An 18458-nucleotide genomic window follows, 5' to 3' on the forward strand; every position below is an offset into this window, starting at 1 on the left:
TGTGTTTCTGTGTCTTCGTGCAGTGAACACCTTTAGATTCAGTAAAGTCCCTCCATAGACTTATCTGATGTTGCTGTACATGAACTCTTTTCCTTCAGACCAAAGCCCATCAGCACACACAGTACAGAGGATACATTACATTTCTGCACTGTTTAATGTGATACTCTACATCTTAGTCCTTTGTGACTAAATACAGCCTCTGACTTTGGACACATCTGTTTTCTATGGTTAGTTGTGGTGCCAAAAAAGTGATTTTCAGTATTTTCCAAAAAAGTGATTGCCCCCATTTAAACTGTCATTAATGACCCGTTGGCCTATAATGTGTAAAAAAAAATATGTCAAACGTTTCCATCATGAATGATATCGAGTCATTTTGAACCACAAACAACATTGTTTCCACAAGGTAGAAGCTGCAATCAGTTTTTGACAAAGTGTCTTTTTTATATGCTTCATGGATCCAGCTAAAAAGCCTCATAGCCATTAAAAATGTCTTTTTAAAGAGAAGTTGGTTCAAGAGGCAGAAATTGCAACAAATATAACATAATAGTTTTTTAGACATTTTAAGTGGCCAACAACCAGACTGATTATAATTTGGGTACAATAATGCAGTCATAAAGATATTTGCAAAACAGGTAATTTCTTTATTTTATATACAACTCCTTCATAAACCGTTTTGACTGCAGTCTACCTTCCAATATAAACAAAGACATTACACATACATACAGAAACACCAGAAATCACCTTTTGGAACAACACCGTGATCCAAAAGCACCTGTTCAGTTGTCAATGCTGGGTCTTCTGGCCTTCCCAGCTAAAAGTCTACTAATGGTATAAATAAATTGCTCATGGTTAGTGAGTTCAATTTTCTTTGTAAAATGATTTTTTTTCCTTCCTTCCTTTTCTTTGGTTTATTATCACACAAAGAAAATTAGTGTTACAGCAGGAAAAAAAACCCTAAGCAATAATTAAAAGACAACACTGTGTTGTTAAGGTAAATGGTAAATGGCCTGCATTTGTATAGCGCTTTTCTAGTCCTTAAGGACCCCAAAGCGCTTTACACTACATTCAGTCATTCACCCATTCACACACTGGGAATGGCAAGCTACATTGTAGCCACAGCTGCCCTGGGGCGCACTGACAGTGGCGAGGCTGCCGGACACAGGCGCCACCGGGCCCTCTGACCACCACCAGTAGGCAAATATGGGGTTAGTATCTTGCCCAAGGATATTTGGCATGCAGCCAGGAGGCAGCCTGGGATCGAACCACCGACCTTCTGATTAGTGGCTGACCTGCTCTGCCACCCACAAGGCTTTAAACTGAAAAATCAACACAATGCAGACGATGCACTAACCTGTCACAAGGCTAGCAAATGCTACTGAGCAAAGCAAAAAAGGTAAAAACACAAAGTAATGTTGACTTGATGTTCTCCCACAGACAACGTCACTGGTTGAGCTTCCTCTGACCTTTATCTGTGTGTTTGAGCAACTGTTGGAAAGGAAAAGTGAAAGAGAAAGAAAATCCAAATAAATCCACATGACGGAGCAGGACCATAGAGAATTATCAAGATAATAATTGTTATAATATTTTAATATCCTGTCATATGTTGATGAAAAACTGAATTATGCAGGTCTAAATATCACATCAGTACTGCCAACTTTTAAGTTCTAAGTTAATTATTATTTTATTTTATGAGCCTGACATCAAATGTAACAGTGTACTGAAATCTGTAACGTGCATTGTACAAGTACATGGACTACAGTTAGTGTTCCTAATGACAAACATCTTGTGTTTTCACTCTAAACACAAGGAGTTTATGATAAAGCAGAGCTCCTGTTTACATCTGTAGATGTGTTTGAATGTGGCCATCAGGATTAACTGATGCCACATCTGTGCTGTCATCTGTCTCAGTCTATTGAAGGAGAGGTCAGAGGTCAAATGTGACATGGTGTTTTACATTTTTGGCAGTTGGCAACTCATTTAATTAGAGCAGATAGTTGTACTGCCCTCTAGTGGAAGATAATGTAATTGTTCTGCCCGTGACTCATGCCAGACGCTTCGAGTACTAATCAGGTGGAACCAGATAATCTTCCACGGCACACCTGATCACTTCTCATGGCACACTTATGTGCTGCGGCACAGTGGTTGGGAAACACTGCTCTAAGTTATGAGGATTTTTGTCAGTTCTACACTCCAACAAGGTTTTATTAGAAGTCACTCAAAACCTTTCAAGCTATCATGTTTACAGACAGAACGGCACACATGCACACACACCCTATTAAAAACATGACCTCCTTTCCAGAGGTAATCATGTTTATCTTCTATACACAGTAACTGAGACACCAAGATGTTACTATTAATGAATCTCTGATAATATATGACTGTATTTTAAATTATACAAACTTTATTTTCAACAAATTCAAAGTATTTATTCTACAATTATAACATTAAAATCAAAAGTTGGCTAATTTTCTGTTTAATCAGCTGAATCACTGGTTCTCAGGTTACTAAAGGGGGGCAAATCCCAAAGTCCCGTGTAGAGGTGGGTAATAACCCATCTCATCACTGAGATATGAAAATATAGAAAAAAAAAAGCATTGAGTTTTAAAATGGTTGCAGGTAGCAGCATTTATAACTGTAGTGCTACCGTCATCAATGTCAGACTGCTTAAACTGAAGTGTGAATCTAACAAAAGAAAACATAAGTTCAAAAGTAGCCCAGGTAGTATTTTCCCTGGAATTTTCAAATAAAGTATAAAAAACTTTTAAAACTGTTATTAATAAATCAAAAAATATAAAAAGAAAAAATATTTTCTATCGTGTCAGGATTTTAACCAACTACTTAAAGTCCTGCTTTTCCATCATGTTACTGCATCACTAATTTCCACACATTGTTTGCTCCTCCTGTTATATACAGTCTAACTAGCGAGTGCAGCTAGTGACTGCTCCTGTCTCCTCATGTGTCTTCATAGCCTCGTTCTACTCAACGGAGTGTTTTCCACTTTTTACAAACAGATTTCCTGCATGTTCTCCTGTGTTTGCTGTAGGCTGCTGAAGTAGCTCCATTTTTAGTTACTAAATCATCATTGAAACACTGCTCTTACATTTAGACATGCATGGTTTTGACTCCTTGTCATAAACACTAGGAAACAAACACATAATGTTGCTATAGCAACACACAGTATATAGTGTAATACCGATATTATTGCAGATGATATGATGTGGCACAGCCCTAGTCCCAAGTATATGAGAGATTCCATTAAGACATTGATGATCAATAACTGAATATATTAAACACTTTTAGAGTGATTTTATTATAAATTATGACCTACACTTTCCAAGCCGTGCAGTTCACACCGTCCTTGGAAAAGAAGCCTGGCTGACAGTCTTCACACACTGTGTCACGTCTGCTGGTCCCTGAAAGAAACACATTCGTTGTTACACAAAAAAAATTCTAATTTATCAGCTCATCTAAATAGTCTTAGACTTTAATTTTTCTTACCAGGTTCTTTTATCCTCTGACCAGCTGCACACTGTGAATGTTTCTCTGTCAAACTACATCCGTTACTGTCTATCAAATCTTTACAGTGATATCCATTTAAAACGTCACACACTGTGTCAGTTGTTGCTGTACAGTCCCGCTTGACAAAAAGACCATGGCCTAAAAAAAACAAAACAAAAACATTAGTGTAAAAATATTCTGTAATTTACTTTTAAATGAAAGATTTATTTTTTTAATTTAAAATTTACAAAGGATTTCCCATCTCACTGTACCTGTGTCACAGGATGTGCAGGGGAAACAGTTATACAGGCCGTTGGGTTGGTTCATGAAAGTCCCCAGGTCACAGAAACCGCATTGAGTTCCTGAATTTACTGTGCAGTCTTTCTGAACAACTCTACCTGTTCAACACAGCACAACATTTATGTCAGACTTTCACCATTTATCCCAGAGTGAACCTAAAGTAGTGTTGTAGTGTTGGGGTGTACTTTACGGTAGGTCAAGCAGCTTGGAAATCACAAGTGAACTGAGCGATACAACATTACTGATCTGCAAATTCAATGTGCCCCTTTTTCCTGACCCAGTACAGTAAAACATGTAATAAACACATTGGTCCACTGTGTCCATTTCATGCTTGGCCTCTCCAAAGTGTGAAATGGACACATGCAGTTCCAGCAACCTGAAGTAACAGCAGAGGGATATTTCACTTCAAGCCAACAAGGAAACAATCACAGGAAAGTGGGTAAACAGACATTGTTAACACATTTACATGTAAAGACATACTATCCATCTTGCTTAATTATTTTAAGAACCCTGGAATGTACTTCATATGTTGCTTGCTCACTACCGACTTCTTGCCTTTACATATTTTGTCTCCCGTTGCTGGTAATGCAACTTGTGCTTCATTTTACTGCTTCTGGAAAACATTTTGTGAACTGTGTCAGTTCTAAGTATCAATAAATTTATCTGACTGTTGGAAGAAAAAAAAATGAAGACAACAGATTTTCTGGGTCAATAACACATAAAACACACATATTTCTCCTTTTATGTTTGACTGAGATGCAGGAAGTAATTAGTAATTACTTAAATGCAACATAAAATATCTATTGATAGATTGTGTTTTCATTTAACAAATGTTTAAAACGTTTACAAAAAAACAAGGTTGTCATCTGTATAAGCAAACCCTTCATTTCATGTTAGAAACACTTCTGTCTATCGTGTCATTTCAAAAACGAAATCAAGCAAAGATCAAATATTAAAGTCATGTCCTCTTTATTTATCTGTGGTTTGTTTAGTTTTTTTTTCTTTCTTCTATAAAGATATTATGTTTCAGAATGATCTGCTTTCAGGTTTGTACACATTTCTGTCAAAACAATAGTTTAAATACTACAAAGAGTTTCATTGCTGTCATCGCTTTTCTTCGTACCTTCGTTGCACATTGGGCAGCACTGTCCGTCATTTGTTTTATACTCATTTGGTCGACAGGATAACACGGGCACTATGAAGACAGCGGCATATCCTACAGGAAAACACACGAGTTTTAATATATAGTGGGATAGATATATAGCTCAGTTAGCTCACAAGCTAAGCTATGGTTAGCTTAAGCTAAAAGCTGTGTCGTATACACGAAACTGCTGCTGTACTTACCGAAGACAAACAACGCAGAAACCATGATATCACATCCTAACACGCTACACATTTGTAGGCTCTATTTCACCAAATTTCTATATAAATCTAACAGCAATGATCGCTTTTGGGTTTTGATGTGGGTGTAAACAGGAAATCAATTCATTGTGGGAAATAATGAGCATCAACGGTTTTTGTGGCTTAAAACAGAAACCGAAAACAAGCCATTTTATGTCGTTTGAGGGCAGATGGGGATCAACTTCGCTTAGATAAATACAAAAAAGGGGAGACGGCTTGAAGGAAATCGTAGGATCTAATAGCTGTGTCCCAAAACCAGGTATCCCCGACAGACACCGCCCTTCGCGGTCTACGTGGGCCGGGTCATTCGAAGACCGAGAAGGCCGGAAGTGCATGGCTGTGAAACTGGAGATGTGAGGGTGCAGGAAATGAAATAAAACCATCTGTCTGTGATACCGACTAACATGTTGGGTCCTTAACTTCATAAAAAGATGCAAATTTTTTAGTGTCCATGAATCTGAAGAACTACAGTCTGCTTTACACAAGTTTGTTGAAGGTTTTCTTTATTGTCTCTGTGCAGTCAACCTTTTTTTTTATGAAATATTCCCCATAAATACATTACAGGGATAACTATGGCAACGTAAAATGTTACGCTTTGGGATTGAGAACGTGTTGACTATGAACTTTCATCTACACAAACATCCACAACCAGTTCCAAGGAAAATCTGTATATGAAAGATAAAAACATTAGAAACTGCTCTTCTTTGTTCCATAATGCTGCAGTAAAAATCTGATCGTCTCTAAATATCGCAAAGTGCTTCATTACAAAATTCTAAGACATTAAAACAAAACTTTACCCAAATACAAGTTTAAAAAGTTGAGTTTTTAGCTGCTTTTTGAAAAAGATCACAGAGTCCACAGTGAACATTTCACTGTTGTCTTGCCTGCTGCTTTGACCCATTTAGTGCTTCATTTTCTTTTCTTTCCTTCTCAGAAATAAAATAAAAAATATAAATACTTTCATTTCCTATATTGTTTTGAGTTTTATTTTTGTCTAAAAAAAAGTTATTACTTGACAGAAAATATCTAAATCATGATATCAGTGATCTTTGACATCCTCACATATATACATCTTTAAAAATGACAATAATTAAAATCACTACAGCTATGGCAATCATAACTAAAACCACCACACAGCCAGTGATGGTAACAATTTTTCCCCCTTTGTTTCCAACATTGAGCATAAGCCCTGGAGTTATCATTTGGTTTAGTGACTCACATCTGGAAGGTACAGAGGGGGGAAAAAATGAAAAAGTTGTTGCACTGGAAGAAATCACGTGTCCATGTCTGCTCTGAAGTGTCACTTACTTAGTGCGTGAGTGACAAGGTGTTAATGTTCCACTGCTGCAGTCAGAGCATCCACTGTCTGTGGAGGCTGTTCCTGCAAAACCACAAATATACACCGTTTTATACTTACAGGTCATCTTATGAAGGAGTGTCTGTTATGACCTCATCTGAGTCATTCTTTCATTCTGATATAAAAAAAACTCTGAAACATCTAAAAACATTTCTTTGTTTTTCTTAAGCTGTAAAAGAATGAGCGAGTGCAGCTTCGGGTTAAAATCACACCACAGAAGGCGAAACAGCTTCTATTGGACAGAACACAACAGATTATTTCATCCATCTTATTTTCACTGTAATTTTTACTCTTATTGCAGTTCTTCTTTTCCAACTGCTTCTCCCACAGTCTTTGCTTCTTTTCATCAGGTTTGCTTTGAGCTGTTTGCCTGTAAGCTGTGACTTAAAGGGCCGCGAATGAAAAGTGAACCAGCAGGTCACTAGTTAGTTACCATTATACTTCAAATTAACACCATATTCAGAATTTATGAAACATTAATTAAGGTATGTTCCACAGTTTCAGCATCAACCAAATACATCATAACAGACATCAAATCTGTTAGTTTGATTTTAATAACTTTATACAAGTTCAGTTATTCAGTAAAGTCCCTCCACAGACTTTATCTGATGTTGCTGTACATGAACTCCTTCAGACCAAAGCCCATCAGCACACACAGTACAGAGGATACATTACATTTCTGCAATGTTTAATGTGATTTGATACTCTACATGTTAGTCCTTTGTGACTAAATTACACTTTTAATAAATATATGACTTTGGACACATGTTTTCTATAATTAGCTGTGGTGCCAGAAAAGTGATTTCCAGTATTTTCCAAAAAGTGATTGCCATCATTTAAACCGTAATAAATGACCTTTTGGCCTAAAATGTGTAAAAAGTATGTCAAACGTTTCTGTTATGAATGATATCGAGTTATTATTAACCACAAACAACATTTTTTCCCACAAGGTAGAAGCTGCAATCAGTTTTTGACAAAGTGACTTTTACATGTGCTTCATGGATTCAGTTAAAAAGCCTCATTGACATTAAAAAAGTATTTTTAAAGAGATGTTGGGCCAAGAGGCAGAAATTGCAACTACTTACCAATATAAGCAAAGACATTACACATTAAAAACAAAACAAAAAACATACAGAAACACCAGAAATCACCTTTTGGAACAACACCGTGATCCAAAAGCACCTGTTCAGTTGTCAATGCTGGGTCTTCTGGCCTTCCCAGCTAAAAGTCTACTAATGGTATAAATAAACTGCTCATGGTTAGTGAGTTCAATTTTCTTTTTAAAAGGGCATTTTTTTCCTTCCTTCTTCTTCTTTGCTTTATTGGTACACAAAGAAAATTAGTGTTACAGCAGGAAAAAAAAAACCCTAAGCAATAACAAAAAGGCAACACTGTGTTGTTAAGGCTTTAAACTGAAAAGTCAACACAATGCAGACGATGCACTAACCTGTCACAAGGCTAGTAAATGCTACTGAGCAAAGCAAAAAAGGTAAAAACACAAAGTAATGTTGACTTGATGTTCTCCCACAGACAACGTCACTGGTTGAGCTTCCTCTGACCTTTATCTGTGTGTTTGAGCAACTGTTGGAAAAGAAGAGGTGAAAGAGAAAGAAGATCCAAATAAATCCACGTGAAGGAGCAGGACCACAGAGAATTTTCAAGATAATAATTTTATGTAAATTGTTATAATATTTTGATATCCTGTCAAATGTTGATGAAAAACTGAAGTAATTTTGCAAGTCTGAATATTACATCAGTAGCTCTAACTTTTAAGTTCTAAGTTAATTATTATTCTATTTTATGAGCCTGACATAAAAATGTAACAGTGTATCAATATCTGTAAAGTGCATTCTATACGGGCTCCAGTTAGTATTTCTGCTGACAAGCATCTTGTGTTTTCACTCTAAAAAACGGGACACATGCAGAGGTTTCCAGAGGTACTCGTGTTTATCTTCAATACACAGTAACTGAGACACCACCATGTTATTATTAATGAATCTCTAATAATCTATGACTGTAGTTTAAACGATTCAAAACTTTATTTTAAACAAATTCAAAGTTTTTCTTGTACCATTACAACATTTTTAAAATAAAAGTTGGCTAATTTTCTGTTTAATCAGCTGAATCACTGGTCCTCAGGTTACTAAAGGAGGGCAATTCCCAAAGTCCTGTGTGGAGATGGGTAATATATGACAACTGAGATATGAAGATATAGAAAAAAATACTGTACGTTTTTTAAATGCTTACAGGCAGCAGCATTAATAACTGTAAGTAGATGAAGCATCCTTCTTTTTGTCACGATCATGGGTCTTATGACCCAGTGTTTTGAGTTTTAGTTCATTTTGATGTTTTTAGTTTAGGTTTAAGCTCATTAGATTTCTATGTTCATTTGCTTATTATATTCCCCTTGTGTTTTCAACCCTTGTGTTAAGTCTCCTTTATCCTTCATGTGTTTCATGTCTGTTTCTTATGTTGTCAAGTTCATGTAGTCATGTCAGTGTTTCATTGCTTCCTATTTTATTTTTGAAAGAGGTCCTGTGCTTTGGTGGTCTGTTTTGCTCTTTCCCTGTGGGCGTCGTTATGTTCATGTTGTGTCTACCTTGCCTTTCTGTCCCATGTTTCAGCTCCCTATGTTCTGTCTCAGTTGGTGTTAAGTTTACATGTTTTGAGTTCAGTCAGTGTGTTTCCTGTTTTACTTTGAAGGTCCATGTCTCATGTGAGTGTTTCTAGTTTTGCTTCCCTTGTCTCGTCCAGCCTGATTACTCCCAGCTGTGCTCTCCTTCTGTGTTTCATTCCCTCGTTATCCCTCTGTGTATTTAAGCCCTGTGTTTCTCTTTGTCAGTGTCGTAGTCTCCCTCATGGCTGTGTTTCCCTGTGTGTCAGGTTATCCATGCCCCAGTTTAGTTTTGTTATATTTTTCGGTCCATTCTGCAATAAAGCAGCTTTTTTGAGTTTAATTTCATTGTCGTGAGTTTTGCGTTTGGGTCCTTCTCCTGCCTGTACACTGCCGAAACATGACACTTTTCCAGGGAGCTAGTCTCACCAATGTCAGACTACTTAAACTGAAGTGTGAATCTAATGAAAGAAAATGTAAGCACAAAAGTAGCCTAGGTAGTATTTTCCCTGGAATTTTCAAGTGAAAGTATAAAATAATTTTTAAAACTTGAGTTTGACAATAACTAAATGGCCTTACTCTTGTAAAATGTTAGGAGCTGCACAATATTGTCATATTGTTACGACCCGGCTAAAAAGCCGCAACATAAAAAAGGAGACGAATACCAGAGTGTAGGTGAACAGAGGTTTTATCTTAAAATGGAATATCAGGTTGGCTAAAATGGCTAGTGCCACCAAAGCAAAGACTAGTGAGCTCCCTGGGAAGCTTGCCTCAGGTATGCTTTTATCCACACCTGACTAGGTATGGCCAATTAGCACCAGCTGAACACACTGAGCAGATTAGAGGCTGCAGAGGGACGTAACACATATATTAATATTAAAAAACATTTTCTGCCTTGGTCAGTCTATGCTTAAAGTGTATGCTTAAAGTCCTGCTTTTCCATCATGTGACTGCATCACTAATTTCCATCCACTGTTTGCTCCTCCTGTTATATAGAGCCTAACTAGCGAGTGCAGCTAGTGACTGCTCATGTCCCATGTGTCTCGTTCTACTCAAAGGTGTGTTTTTACCCTCTTCTACCAGTTTGTTGTTTTCACTTTTTTCCAAACAGTTTTCCTGCATGTTTTTGTCCTGTGTTCACTGGAAGCTGCTGAAGTAGCTCCATTTTTAGTTGCACACTGCTCTTACATTCAGACATGCATGGTTTTGACTCCTTGTCATAAACACTAGGATACAAACATATATTCTTGCTATAGCGACACACAGTATATAGTGTAATACCGATATTATTGCAGATGATATGATGTGGCACAGCCCTAGTGCGAAGTATATGAGAGATTCCATTAAGACATTGATGATCAATAACTGAAAATAAAATAAACACTTAGAGTGATTTTGTTATAAATTCTGACCTACGTTTTCCAAGCAGTGCAGTTCACACCGTCTTTGGAAAAGAAGCCTGGCTGACAGTCTTCACACACTGTGTCACTTCTGCTGGTTCCTGAAAGAAACACATTCATTGTTACACAAAAACATCACAATTTATCTATTCATCTAAAAAATAGACTTAGACTTTAAACTTTCTTACCAGGTTCTTTTATCCTCTGACCAGCTTCACACTGTGAATGTTTCTCTGTCAAACTACATCCGTTACTCTCAATCAAATCTTTACAGTGATATCCATTTAAAACATCACACACTGTGTCCGTTTTTGGTGTACAGTTCCGCTTGACAAAGAGACCATGACCTAAAAAAAACATTGGTGCAATTTGAAAACCTTTTTATTTTTTAAATTAAAAATTGACAAAGAAGTTTCCATCTTACTGTACCTGTATCACAGGTAGTGCAGGGGAAACAGTTAGACAGACCATTGAGTTGGTTCATGAAAGTCCCCAGTTCACATGAACGGCACCGAGTTCCTGAATATGCTGTGCAGTCTCTCTGAACAACTGTACCTGTTCAACACAGCACAACATTTATGTGAACATTAAAGCCACATTAAAGGTCAAGAACTCAAATGCACAGTGTATTAAATCTGGGGTGAATCTTTTTAGACACACATTTTAGAAAACTTTAAACATCACAATAGACTGTGTAAAGTTACTAAGCAACCACCAGCTGGCAAAATAACTGCCAGAATATAATAGTTTCCTCTGTACTCCTACTATAATTTGAAATTTTTTATATTTCAAGAACAATTGGTATGCGCAATTATTGCAAAATACAAAACTGCGTGCATGTGCTGTGGAGCAGATAACATTATGCACCACTTACAACTTTTTCTGATAGTGGAGGAGCCTCTGCTCTGTGAACCATCTGCATATTTCACATAATTATTACAACATAAGATAACACAGACTAGTAGCTTACCTAGTCATCTTTTGGGCATTATGAAGAACTAATTGTTGATAGATAGAGAAATGTTTCATCACTGTTTCAACTGTACGTGTAGATGAAAAGAATCAACTTTTTTCAGGTACTAATAGATGGGTATAAGAAATTGCCTTGTTTAGAATTGTACAATCCTTGTGTGCATCATTATTTTTTCACACAGTAGCAGTTTCAAGATGTGACCAAAAGAGGTCATTGTGTGTCTCTTGTATGTATTACTGTAGGGTCTACCTTACAGTATAAACTGCCTTGAGGCGACTGTAGTTGTGATTTGGCGCTATATAAATAACATGTGAATTGAACTGTGAATATGGGGATCAAGTTATTTTTAAACCTCTACAGCTCTGGTACATTTGAAATGGTTATAGTGTGCCACAAAGCCTTGCATTACCCCACACTTCACCCTGTGCCAACAGTGCTGTAGAGGCACATGCTCAACACATATGATCATATGAAATGACGTTTCAGTATGTGTAAGATGAACTGAGTCGAGGTGGACTGGAGGTATGAAAAAAAGGTTTATCTCATCTGAACGTGCAGCTTAATAACTTGTTTGTGTCCTGCCCCCTCAGACAAACAGTTACAATTTATTTACAATACTTGTGATGTTTCCTGAAAGCTATTATTTGAACTGTGTCAATTCTAACTATTTATGAAGGTTAGTTGACAGTTTCAGGGGAAAAATGATTTAAAAAAAAAAAGAGTCAGCAGTTTTTCTGGTTTATTAACTTAAAGAATTGTGAGATAAAAGAAGCAGCTGTAACATCAACTAAGATAGACGGCTCTTTATTTACTCTTTGTTACACATAATGTGGGCGAGTTTACTTCTAGAAAGGTTTTCTTAACGTACCTTCTTGGCACATCGGGCAGCACTGCCCATCTCTTGTTGCATACTCCTTTGTGTGACAAGACACCGCAGAAACCACGGAGGCAGCGCGACATGCTGCAGGCAAGCACAGGATCAAGACGCTGTGATAAGCATCCTCCACACAGGCTACAAGCTAAGCTAAGGTTAGCTTTACATAAAAGGCGTACTGCAAACACGGAGCTGTTGTTTGACTTACCAAGTACGAGGAACAGAGAAACCATGATATCACAGGCTAACATGCTGCCTTATATCGCGACTAAAGCAATTCTTTTTTAAATAACAGTAACGCTTTAAAATTCTGTAGTGAAAGTTAGCTTAAACGTTGCTCTTCGTTTAGTGTGGGCGTTCATGCTGAAAAGCTATCAGTGTTCTGAATGGTTAACTCTGGGATTGTGAGGCTGCTCCGACGTTTGCGAAATCTCTATTGAGGGACCATTTCTAATGAAAATTCCGAGTAAAAAACTGGAAGAAACTTTAAACGTAATCTGGAACGCACCGGTTGTGGCGTACTGGGTGGAGCACGACGACGTGAATTCATGGTGCGTTTTTGATTAAATCAGAATTATTGAACTAGGGCGTATTCCGACTTCCAAGATGAGTGGATGACGGTTTGTAGTGGGACAGGGCCAGAAAGACGGAGAAACAGGTGATGGGATGGAAGTGTGGTGGGGGCACAGTGCCCCAGTTTAGAAGTAAACAGTTCAGACAGAGGTAGTATAGTACGGAAATACGGAGCCCCGCAACAGACATTGGAGAAAAAAATAATAAAGATGAACTTTTGCGAGATCTCGCAAAAGTTGAAATTACTCACAAGGGAATATGTATGGTTCCCATATTTTAAGAAATGTATTTATTTATGCAAAAAAGTGAATTAAAACTAGTAATAAGTGGTTAGTTTGTGATATTACTCTGACCTAAATTTGCTGTTCTTGTGTTTACGTTTTTGTCCCAGTGGTAGGTGGGTCACATTGCATACAACTGGGTAGTAATTTATAGCCAATACCCTGTGCTGTGTATGTTTTTTGAATAAAAATTTCAAGGAAATGCATCACTTTGTCTTGAATTTTTATTAGTGTAAATGTACGATTGCATTTTGGTAAAAGGAACACACAAAATATTATAATTGAAACCTGGACAAGAAACAAAAGTGCCAAAGTAGTACATTTATATTCATCCTAAGACCAGTCTGGTACTTTGGTCCACCTCTCTCTGTACTACTACTACTACAGTATCAAAGGAAGACGTCAGTGAGGGGAAGAGGCTGCGATATACCAAGCTAAAGCAGAACAGGAAATGGATGGACAGTGGATGTCGACTGCTGGGTTTCATCACTACAACCACAGACACACTTCCCAAACACCCTCAGGGAAATTTCAGGGACTGCTGAGCACTGCAGTCTAGGGCTGGATGAGGAGAAAAAAAAAACCATCTGGGCCCTGAGATGTTACGGTAAACACCCAGATCTGAACAGCCTGAGGTAGGCCTCTCTCAGCAGAGGGTGTATTGTGAGTAAAATACACTCCCTACTGAGGGTGTATTTATGTTGAAGGACACAACTGAGGAGGGGAACAACTGACCAGTGAAATTGTCTGAGCATCCAGTTAGCATTAGCAAAAAAAAAAAAAAAAAACACTAGTAAACCAACATAAATAATGGAAATTTTAAAAGAAATTTCCTCACATTGCAAAGCCATGACATAACATCAATCCTGGACCAACGTTATTATAATAATGGTAGAACAAAACCAACACAGGGATCTCAGATCAGTAACCACCATCCTGTAATAACTGAGATCGAACTGGGTGTAGAGGAGTATGATACAGGGGGTGCGCAGAAGTGGTGTTTCATTTCTGCTCAGGCTTTTTAGTGGCCAGGAAATGCAACATAGTTGATATGAATGTTTATGATGTGTATAATCCTGTTCTACAAGCAGCAAGCTGACTATAAAGAAGGAAGTGAGAGCAAAAAGAAGATTGTACCAAGGTGGACAAAGGAATGTGATAAAGTAATTAAAAGCAATTAAAAGCTGAAATAACTTTTTTTTAAAAAATAAAAATAAATCTTACTCAAAATAAAAGGTCACAAGAAGAATTATTAAAAATGCAAAGGGAGACAAACACGGTAAGGAAAAAGACAGAAATTCTTGAAGTCTGATCAGTGGTTAAAAGGATGAATTCCATTAAAAGAGAGTATGGTATCCAGTATTAAATGTCAGGGTAGCTACATGATAAATGGACTGGTTCTGCTTTTCTACTCAATCTGAGCACTTAAAGTGCTTTACACAACTTTCCTCACTTTTTGTCCTATCTAACATTCACACACATCGGAGAGCAGCTTGGGATTAGTATCTTGGATATCTTAGGATACTTGGCATACAGACTGGAGTAGCCAGGGATCAAACCACCAACCTTCTGATTAGGAGATGCCCTAAGAGAATGATGAGAATGATGAAGCTATGACGGCTATCTGGATCTATGTTACGGTTCCATAAAAGGTGCGTACACATCTGTGGCTGGCCCCGCCCTTGGATCCTCGGATCACAACATGGTGCATCTCCTGCCAGTTTATAAGACTGTGCTGAGAAGAGAGAAGGTGAGGAAACACCACATAAAGGTTTGGAGTGACGACGCCTCTTTAGCCCTGCAGGGCTGCTTTGACTGTACAGACTGGTCGGTGTTTACAGAATCGTGTAGAGACATTAATGAACTCACTGACGTTGTCTGCAGCTATATCTCCTTTTGCAGAGACATGATAACATCAACATAGATCCAGAGCCTTAAGAAGCGTGTGGGACAATTCACATACTGATATAAACTGCTCAGTGTTTTCTTCACGTCGCAGTGACTAAAACCGAAGTGAGCAAAGCAGAAATCTTCTGTTCACCCCTGTCCTTGGGGATGCGGTTTCTCTTTGCACAACAGCCAGCATGATGCCTGCCCTGTCTGGGGATCGTCTGCGCTAGGAGATCGTAGACGGTGCCTGAAGCCTGGTTTATGTCCCCGCAGTTAGCTGGGCTTACCATATGGAATGTGTTGAGGGGTCATGCAGGAGCATGGTTCCCAGCACGCTTCCCAGGAAGACGATGACGTGCTGGACATCAGCCTGGACATCTATGATTTGTCACCATGCTCCAAACGTACCAGGCAATGTGCCTGGCGGAGCTCGGGTCGCTGGTTCCTGATGACAGCCCGCTGGCACCAGTTGTTAATGTGGTCAGTCCCGCTGTGCAGCGCTCTCCCTGGGAAGAAGGATGGCTTTGACAGTAGTGGCATAGGGGCACCTATGGCTGACCCTCTCTGATGTCCCGGAGAGGGACAGGGCTGTATATATGGATGAACCAGTGTCTACAGCTGGGTTATTCAGACATTAGGTTTGATCTGAGGAAGAAGCAGACAGAAGCTCTGTGCAACATCATTCCCAGACGTCAGGCGAAGCCCAAGCCCACAGCTAGCTCTCACAGGCCCGCCACTCCTCTGCCGACTGGCAAGAGACCGGCACCCACTGTTGCAGTGGGTGTGCCGCCAGCGGAAGCACATCCTCCAGTCTGATCTACACGCCAGTCAGCCTGGAGCAAAGGGCACCGGCGGGACCCGACGCCAAGGAGGAAGAAGCCTCAGCCCTCCAAGTTCTGGTTCTAAGTGAAGAAAGAGTCCAGTGGCAGGGAGAAGCTGCTTTTACTCCTCTGTCGCCGTCCAAGTTCTGTTCAGGTTGTCAGCCCCAAGCACAAACCCCATGCCTACAAAATGCCTAAGGCTGTAATTCTGGAAGGTTGCCTGCACCAAAACATATGAATGTGCATATTCCCATGTTACAATCAATAAAGAGTGTTTACTGTCAAATAATCACAAATACTCAGCATGCAGGCAAAATGAGCCAGGTAAGGCAGGTGATGCATTCCCCTGCAGACACACTCGGGGACGACATGCCCCACCGACGGTGCTGCACGCCTGCTGGCTGGCTGCTCACTTCCCTCAGTGACACACTTGCGCCCTCTCCGTGGGTGCTGCAAACTGTTGCTATGGGTTACCAGTTGCAGTTCCAGGTCAAGCCGCCTCCTTTCTGCAGAGTTGTAAACACTACCATTGGCATCAAAGCAGCAATGATACTGAGGGAAGAAATAAAGGCGCTATTGCAGAAAAGAGCAATACGAGTGGTCCCCGCGTCAGAGACATAAAACGGTTGGTACAGCTGTTATTTTGTTGTTCCGAAAAAAGTTGGAGGACTTTGTCCCATCCTGCAAGCTGCGAGTCTTGAACAAGTATCTATGAATGTACAAGTTCAAGATGCTAATACTCAGACAGCTCTTGAATGCAGTCACCCGCGAGATTGGTTTGTAACAATTGATCTAACAGATGTCTGTGAAGGTTCTCAGTCATCCAGGTCATCGTAGTCAAAGGAGCTTGCAAAGAAAAGCGTCTGGACTTCTTTAAGTTACTTGAAGATGTTTCACCTCTCATCCGAGAAGCTTCTTCAGTTCTAAGGTCAAATGGTGGGGAGTCCCAGATTTAAACCTAGTGGGAGTGTCCCCCCACAGAGGGACAAAAGGACCCCCTGATGATCCTCTAATCGCCTGAGCCAAGGTGTGAAACTGGGTGTGGGTCCCAATCAGCCAGAGTTTCGGGTGAGCTCATTGTGAAACCTGGCCCCACCTTATCATGCGAATTCCTGAGGTCAGACGGCCCAGGATGCGAATTCCTGAGGTCAGGAATTCGTGAGGAATCCTCAGGAATTCGCATGATAAGGTGGGGCCATTGTTGTTTTGTTAATATGTTACCTTCTTTGTCAGCAAAACCATTTACCTTCAGTGACAGCCTTCCCTGGAAACTCTGAACTGGTCTGCATTTCCTGAGAAAGGAGTGCTTTACATCTGCTCTGGCTCTAACTTACCACTCTCTCCTCGTCCATCTGAACTGTGTCCCTAAAATGCCGGTGACTGATGAGTGATCTTCTAAATAAACTTTTTGGGAAACAAGGAAGAGTCTGTTGTTGGGTTGTGCTTTTGAATTCAAAAACAGTCAAGCCGATTCCAGCTCATGACATAAATGAGGCCCCTGAAATAAAATTGGCTTTAGTTCAATTAAAGTCTGTAAATCTCACACGATCTCAGCAGCTGAGGGATATAAAAACAACAAAATGGGCCAGCAACATTTATGTGAGCTAGGGTGATGAATACTACATTGCTAAATTAAATTTATGAAGGTAATTTCAACACTTGGTTCTTATACTGTGGTATTGCTACTTTGACTGAAAGCAAAAGATGATGAATTTAAAGTAAAGTTTGGGATTTAGACTGGGAAGACAGCAGAGGTTTTCTTTGTGTGTCTTTGGCGAGACTTTCATGGGTCTTTGAAATGTTTGCCACTAGAATGTGGGACAAACAAAGGCAGGCCAAAGAAAACCACTTGTGACAACACTGTTGAGTGAAAGCTAGATGGAACATTATAATACTATAATGCCGAATAGTACTGCTTTTGCATATGTTAGGGATTTCCAGTTGCCTCGAACTGAGTGGAAAGTTTTTAACAAAACTGGAACAAAGTTTAAGAAAGTGATTGACTTTCAGAATAACGAGTAACAATAAATCTTTTTTTGGTACTGTGATTTCTCAGCCCTGAAACTGAGGTCAAACTCAGGTCAGTGGTTGACTTTCATTTACCACCAAATTGTTCCTCTTAAGACTCAACTTGTTTTATTTAATATCCAACTGATTTCCCATCATCACTGCTCGGAAAAGTGTCAATTAGTGTAAATATCCAAAATATGAAGTTTAAAGTTACATCACTGTGAAATCACACTAGTCTATACTGAAACGATGTTGAAATCATGACTGAAGGTCAATGGGACTTCAATGGTATGAAAACCAACTGTCAGGTTTAATTTAACTGAATATTTAATTTAACCAGTGTTGGGCAAGCTACTTTGAAAAAGTAATTAATTATAGCTACTAGTTACTTCTTTAAAAAGTAACACAAATTATTTGTGCCACTCCCAAAAACAATTTCTGTCCACTATAAAAGAGAACATCACAG

At 39.0% G+C, this 18458-nt stretch overlaps 2 protein-coding genes across 8 annotated transcripts; both read right to left on the reverse strand.

Moving 5' to 3' along the window:
* Positions 1–1152: 1152 nt before the first annotated feature.
* LOC146497510 (tumor necrosis factor receptor superfamily member 14-like) lies at positions 1153–5476 on the reverse strand. 2 transcript variants are annotated; one of them, XM_085141639.1, is made up of 6 exons: positions 5143–5476; positions 4922–5014; positions 3771–3896; positions 3499–3657; positions 3329–3413; positions 1153–1485 (listed from the first exon to the last, which is right to left on the reverse strand). In XM_085141639.1, the coding sequence occupies exons 1-6, from the start codon at positions 5192–5194 to the stop codon at positions 1347–1349; spliced, it is 654 nt and encodes a 217-aa protein (XP_084997765.1). In that variant the 5' UTR covers positions 5195–5476; the 3' UTR covers positions 1153–1346. The 2 variants fall into 2 exon arrangements, with proteins under 2 accessions (XP_084997765.1, XP_084997766.1); XM_085141640.1 differs by lacking the exon at positions 1153–1485 and having other exon boundaries at positions 3324–3413; positions 5143–5475.
* Positions 4922–12919, reverse strand: LOC146497511 (tumor necrosis factor receptor superfamily member 14-like). 6 transcript variants are annotated; one of them, XM_085141632.1, is made up of 8 exons: positions 12626–12902; positions 12412–12504; positions 11000–11125; positions 10759–10917; positions 10587–10671; positions 8004–8137; positions 6508–6580; positions 4922–5014 (listed from the first exon to the last, which is right to left on the reverse strand). In XM_085141632.1, the coding sequence occupies exons 1-8, from the start codon at positions 12666–12668 to the stop codon at positions 4966–4968; spliced, it is 762 nt and encodes a 253-aa protein (XP_084997758.1). In that variant the 5' UTR covers positions 12669–12902; the 3' UTR covers positions 4922–4965. The 6 variants fall into 6 exon arrangements, with proteins under 6 accessions (XP_084997758.1, XP_084997761.1, XP_084997756.1 ...); XM_085141630.1 differs by lacking the exon at positions 4922–5014 and adding an exon at positions 6237–6420 and having other exon boundaries at positions 12626–12904; XM_085141635.1 differs by lacking the exon at positions 8004–8137 and having other exon boundaries at positions 12626–12919.
* Positions 12920–18458: the final 5539 nt, after the last annotated feature.

This window comes from Neolamprologus multifasciatus, chromosome 18, assembly GCF_963576455.1.
Source record: "Neolamprologus multifasciatus chromosome 18, fNeoMul1.2, whole genome shotgun sequence".
Taxonomy (NCBI): Eukaryota; Metazoa; Chordata; class Actinopteri; order Cichliformes; family Cichlidae; genus Neolamprologus; species Neolamprologus multifasciatus.

What these genes read in the sequence shown, in the direction of transcription:
- LOC146497511 (XM_085141630.1), bottom strand. Translation starts at nt 12,668, where the DNA reads ATGTTAGCCTGTGATATCATGGTTTCTCTGTTCCTCGTACTTG. An exon ending in TTCTCTGTTCCTCGTACTTG is followed by an intron (nt 12,505 to 12,625) that starts GTAAGTCAAACA and finishes GCTTGCCTGCAG; the next exon opens with CATGTCGCGCTGCCTCCGTG. An exon ending in TCAGAGGATAAAAGAACCTG is followed by an intron (nt 10,672 to 10,758) that starts GTAAGAAAGTTT and finishes TGTTTCTTTCAG; the next exon opens with GAACCAGCAGAAGTGACACA.
- LOC146497510 (XM_085141639.1), bottom strand. Translation starts at nt 5,194, where the DNA reads ATGTGTAGCGTGTTAGGATGTGATATCATGGTTTCTGCGTTGTTTGTC. An exon ending in TTCTGCGTTGTTTGTCTTCG is followed by an intron (nt 5,015 to 5,142) that starts GTAAGTACAGCA and finishes GTTTTCCTGTAG; the next exon opens with GATATGCCGCTGTCTTCATA. An exon ending in TCAGAGGATAAAAGAACCTG is followed by an intron (nt 3,414 to 3,498) that starts GTAAGAAAAATT and finishes TGTTTCTTTCAG; the next exon opens with GGACCAGCAGACGTGACACA.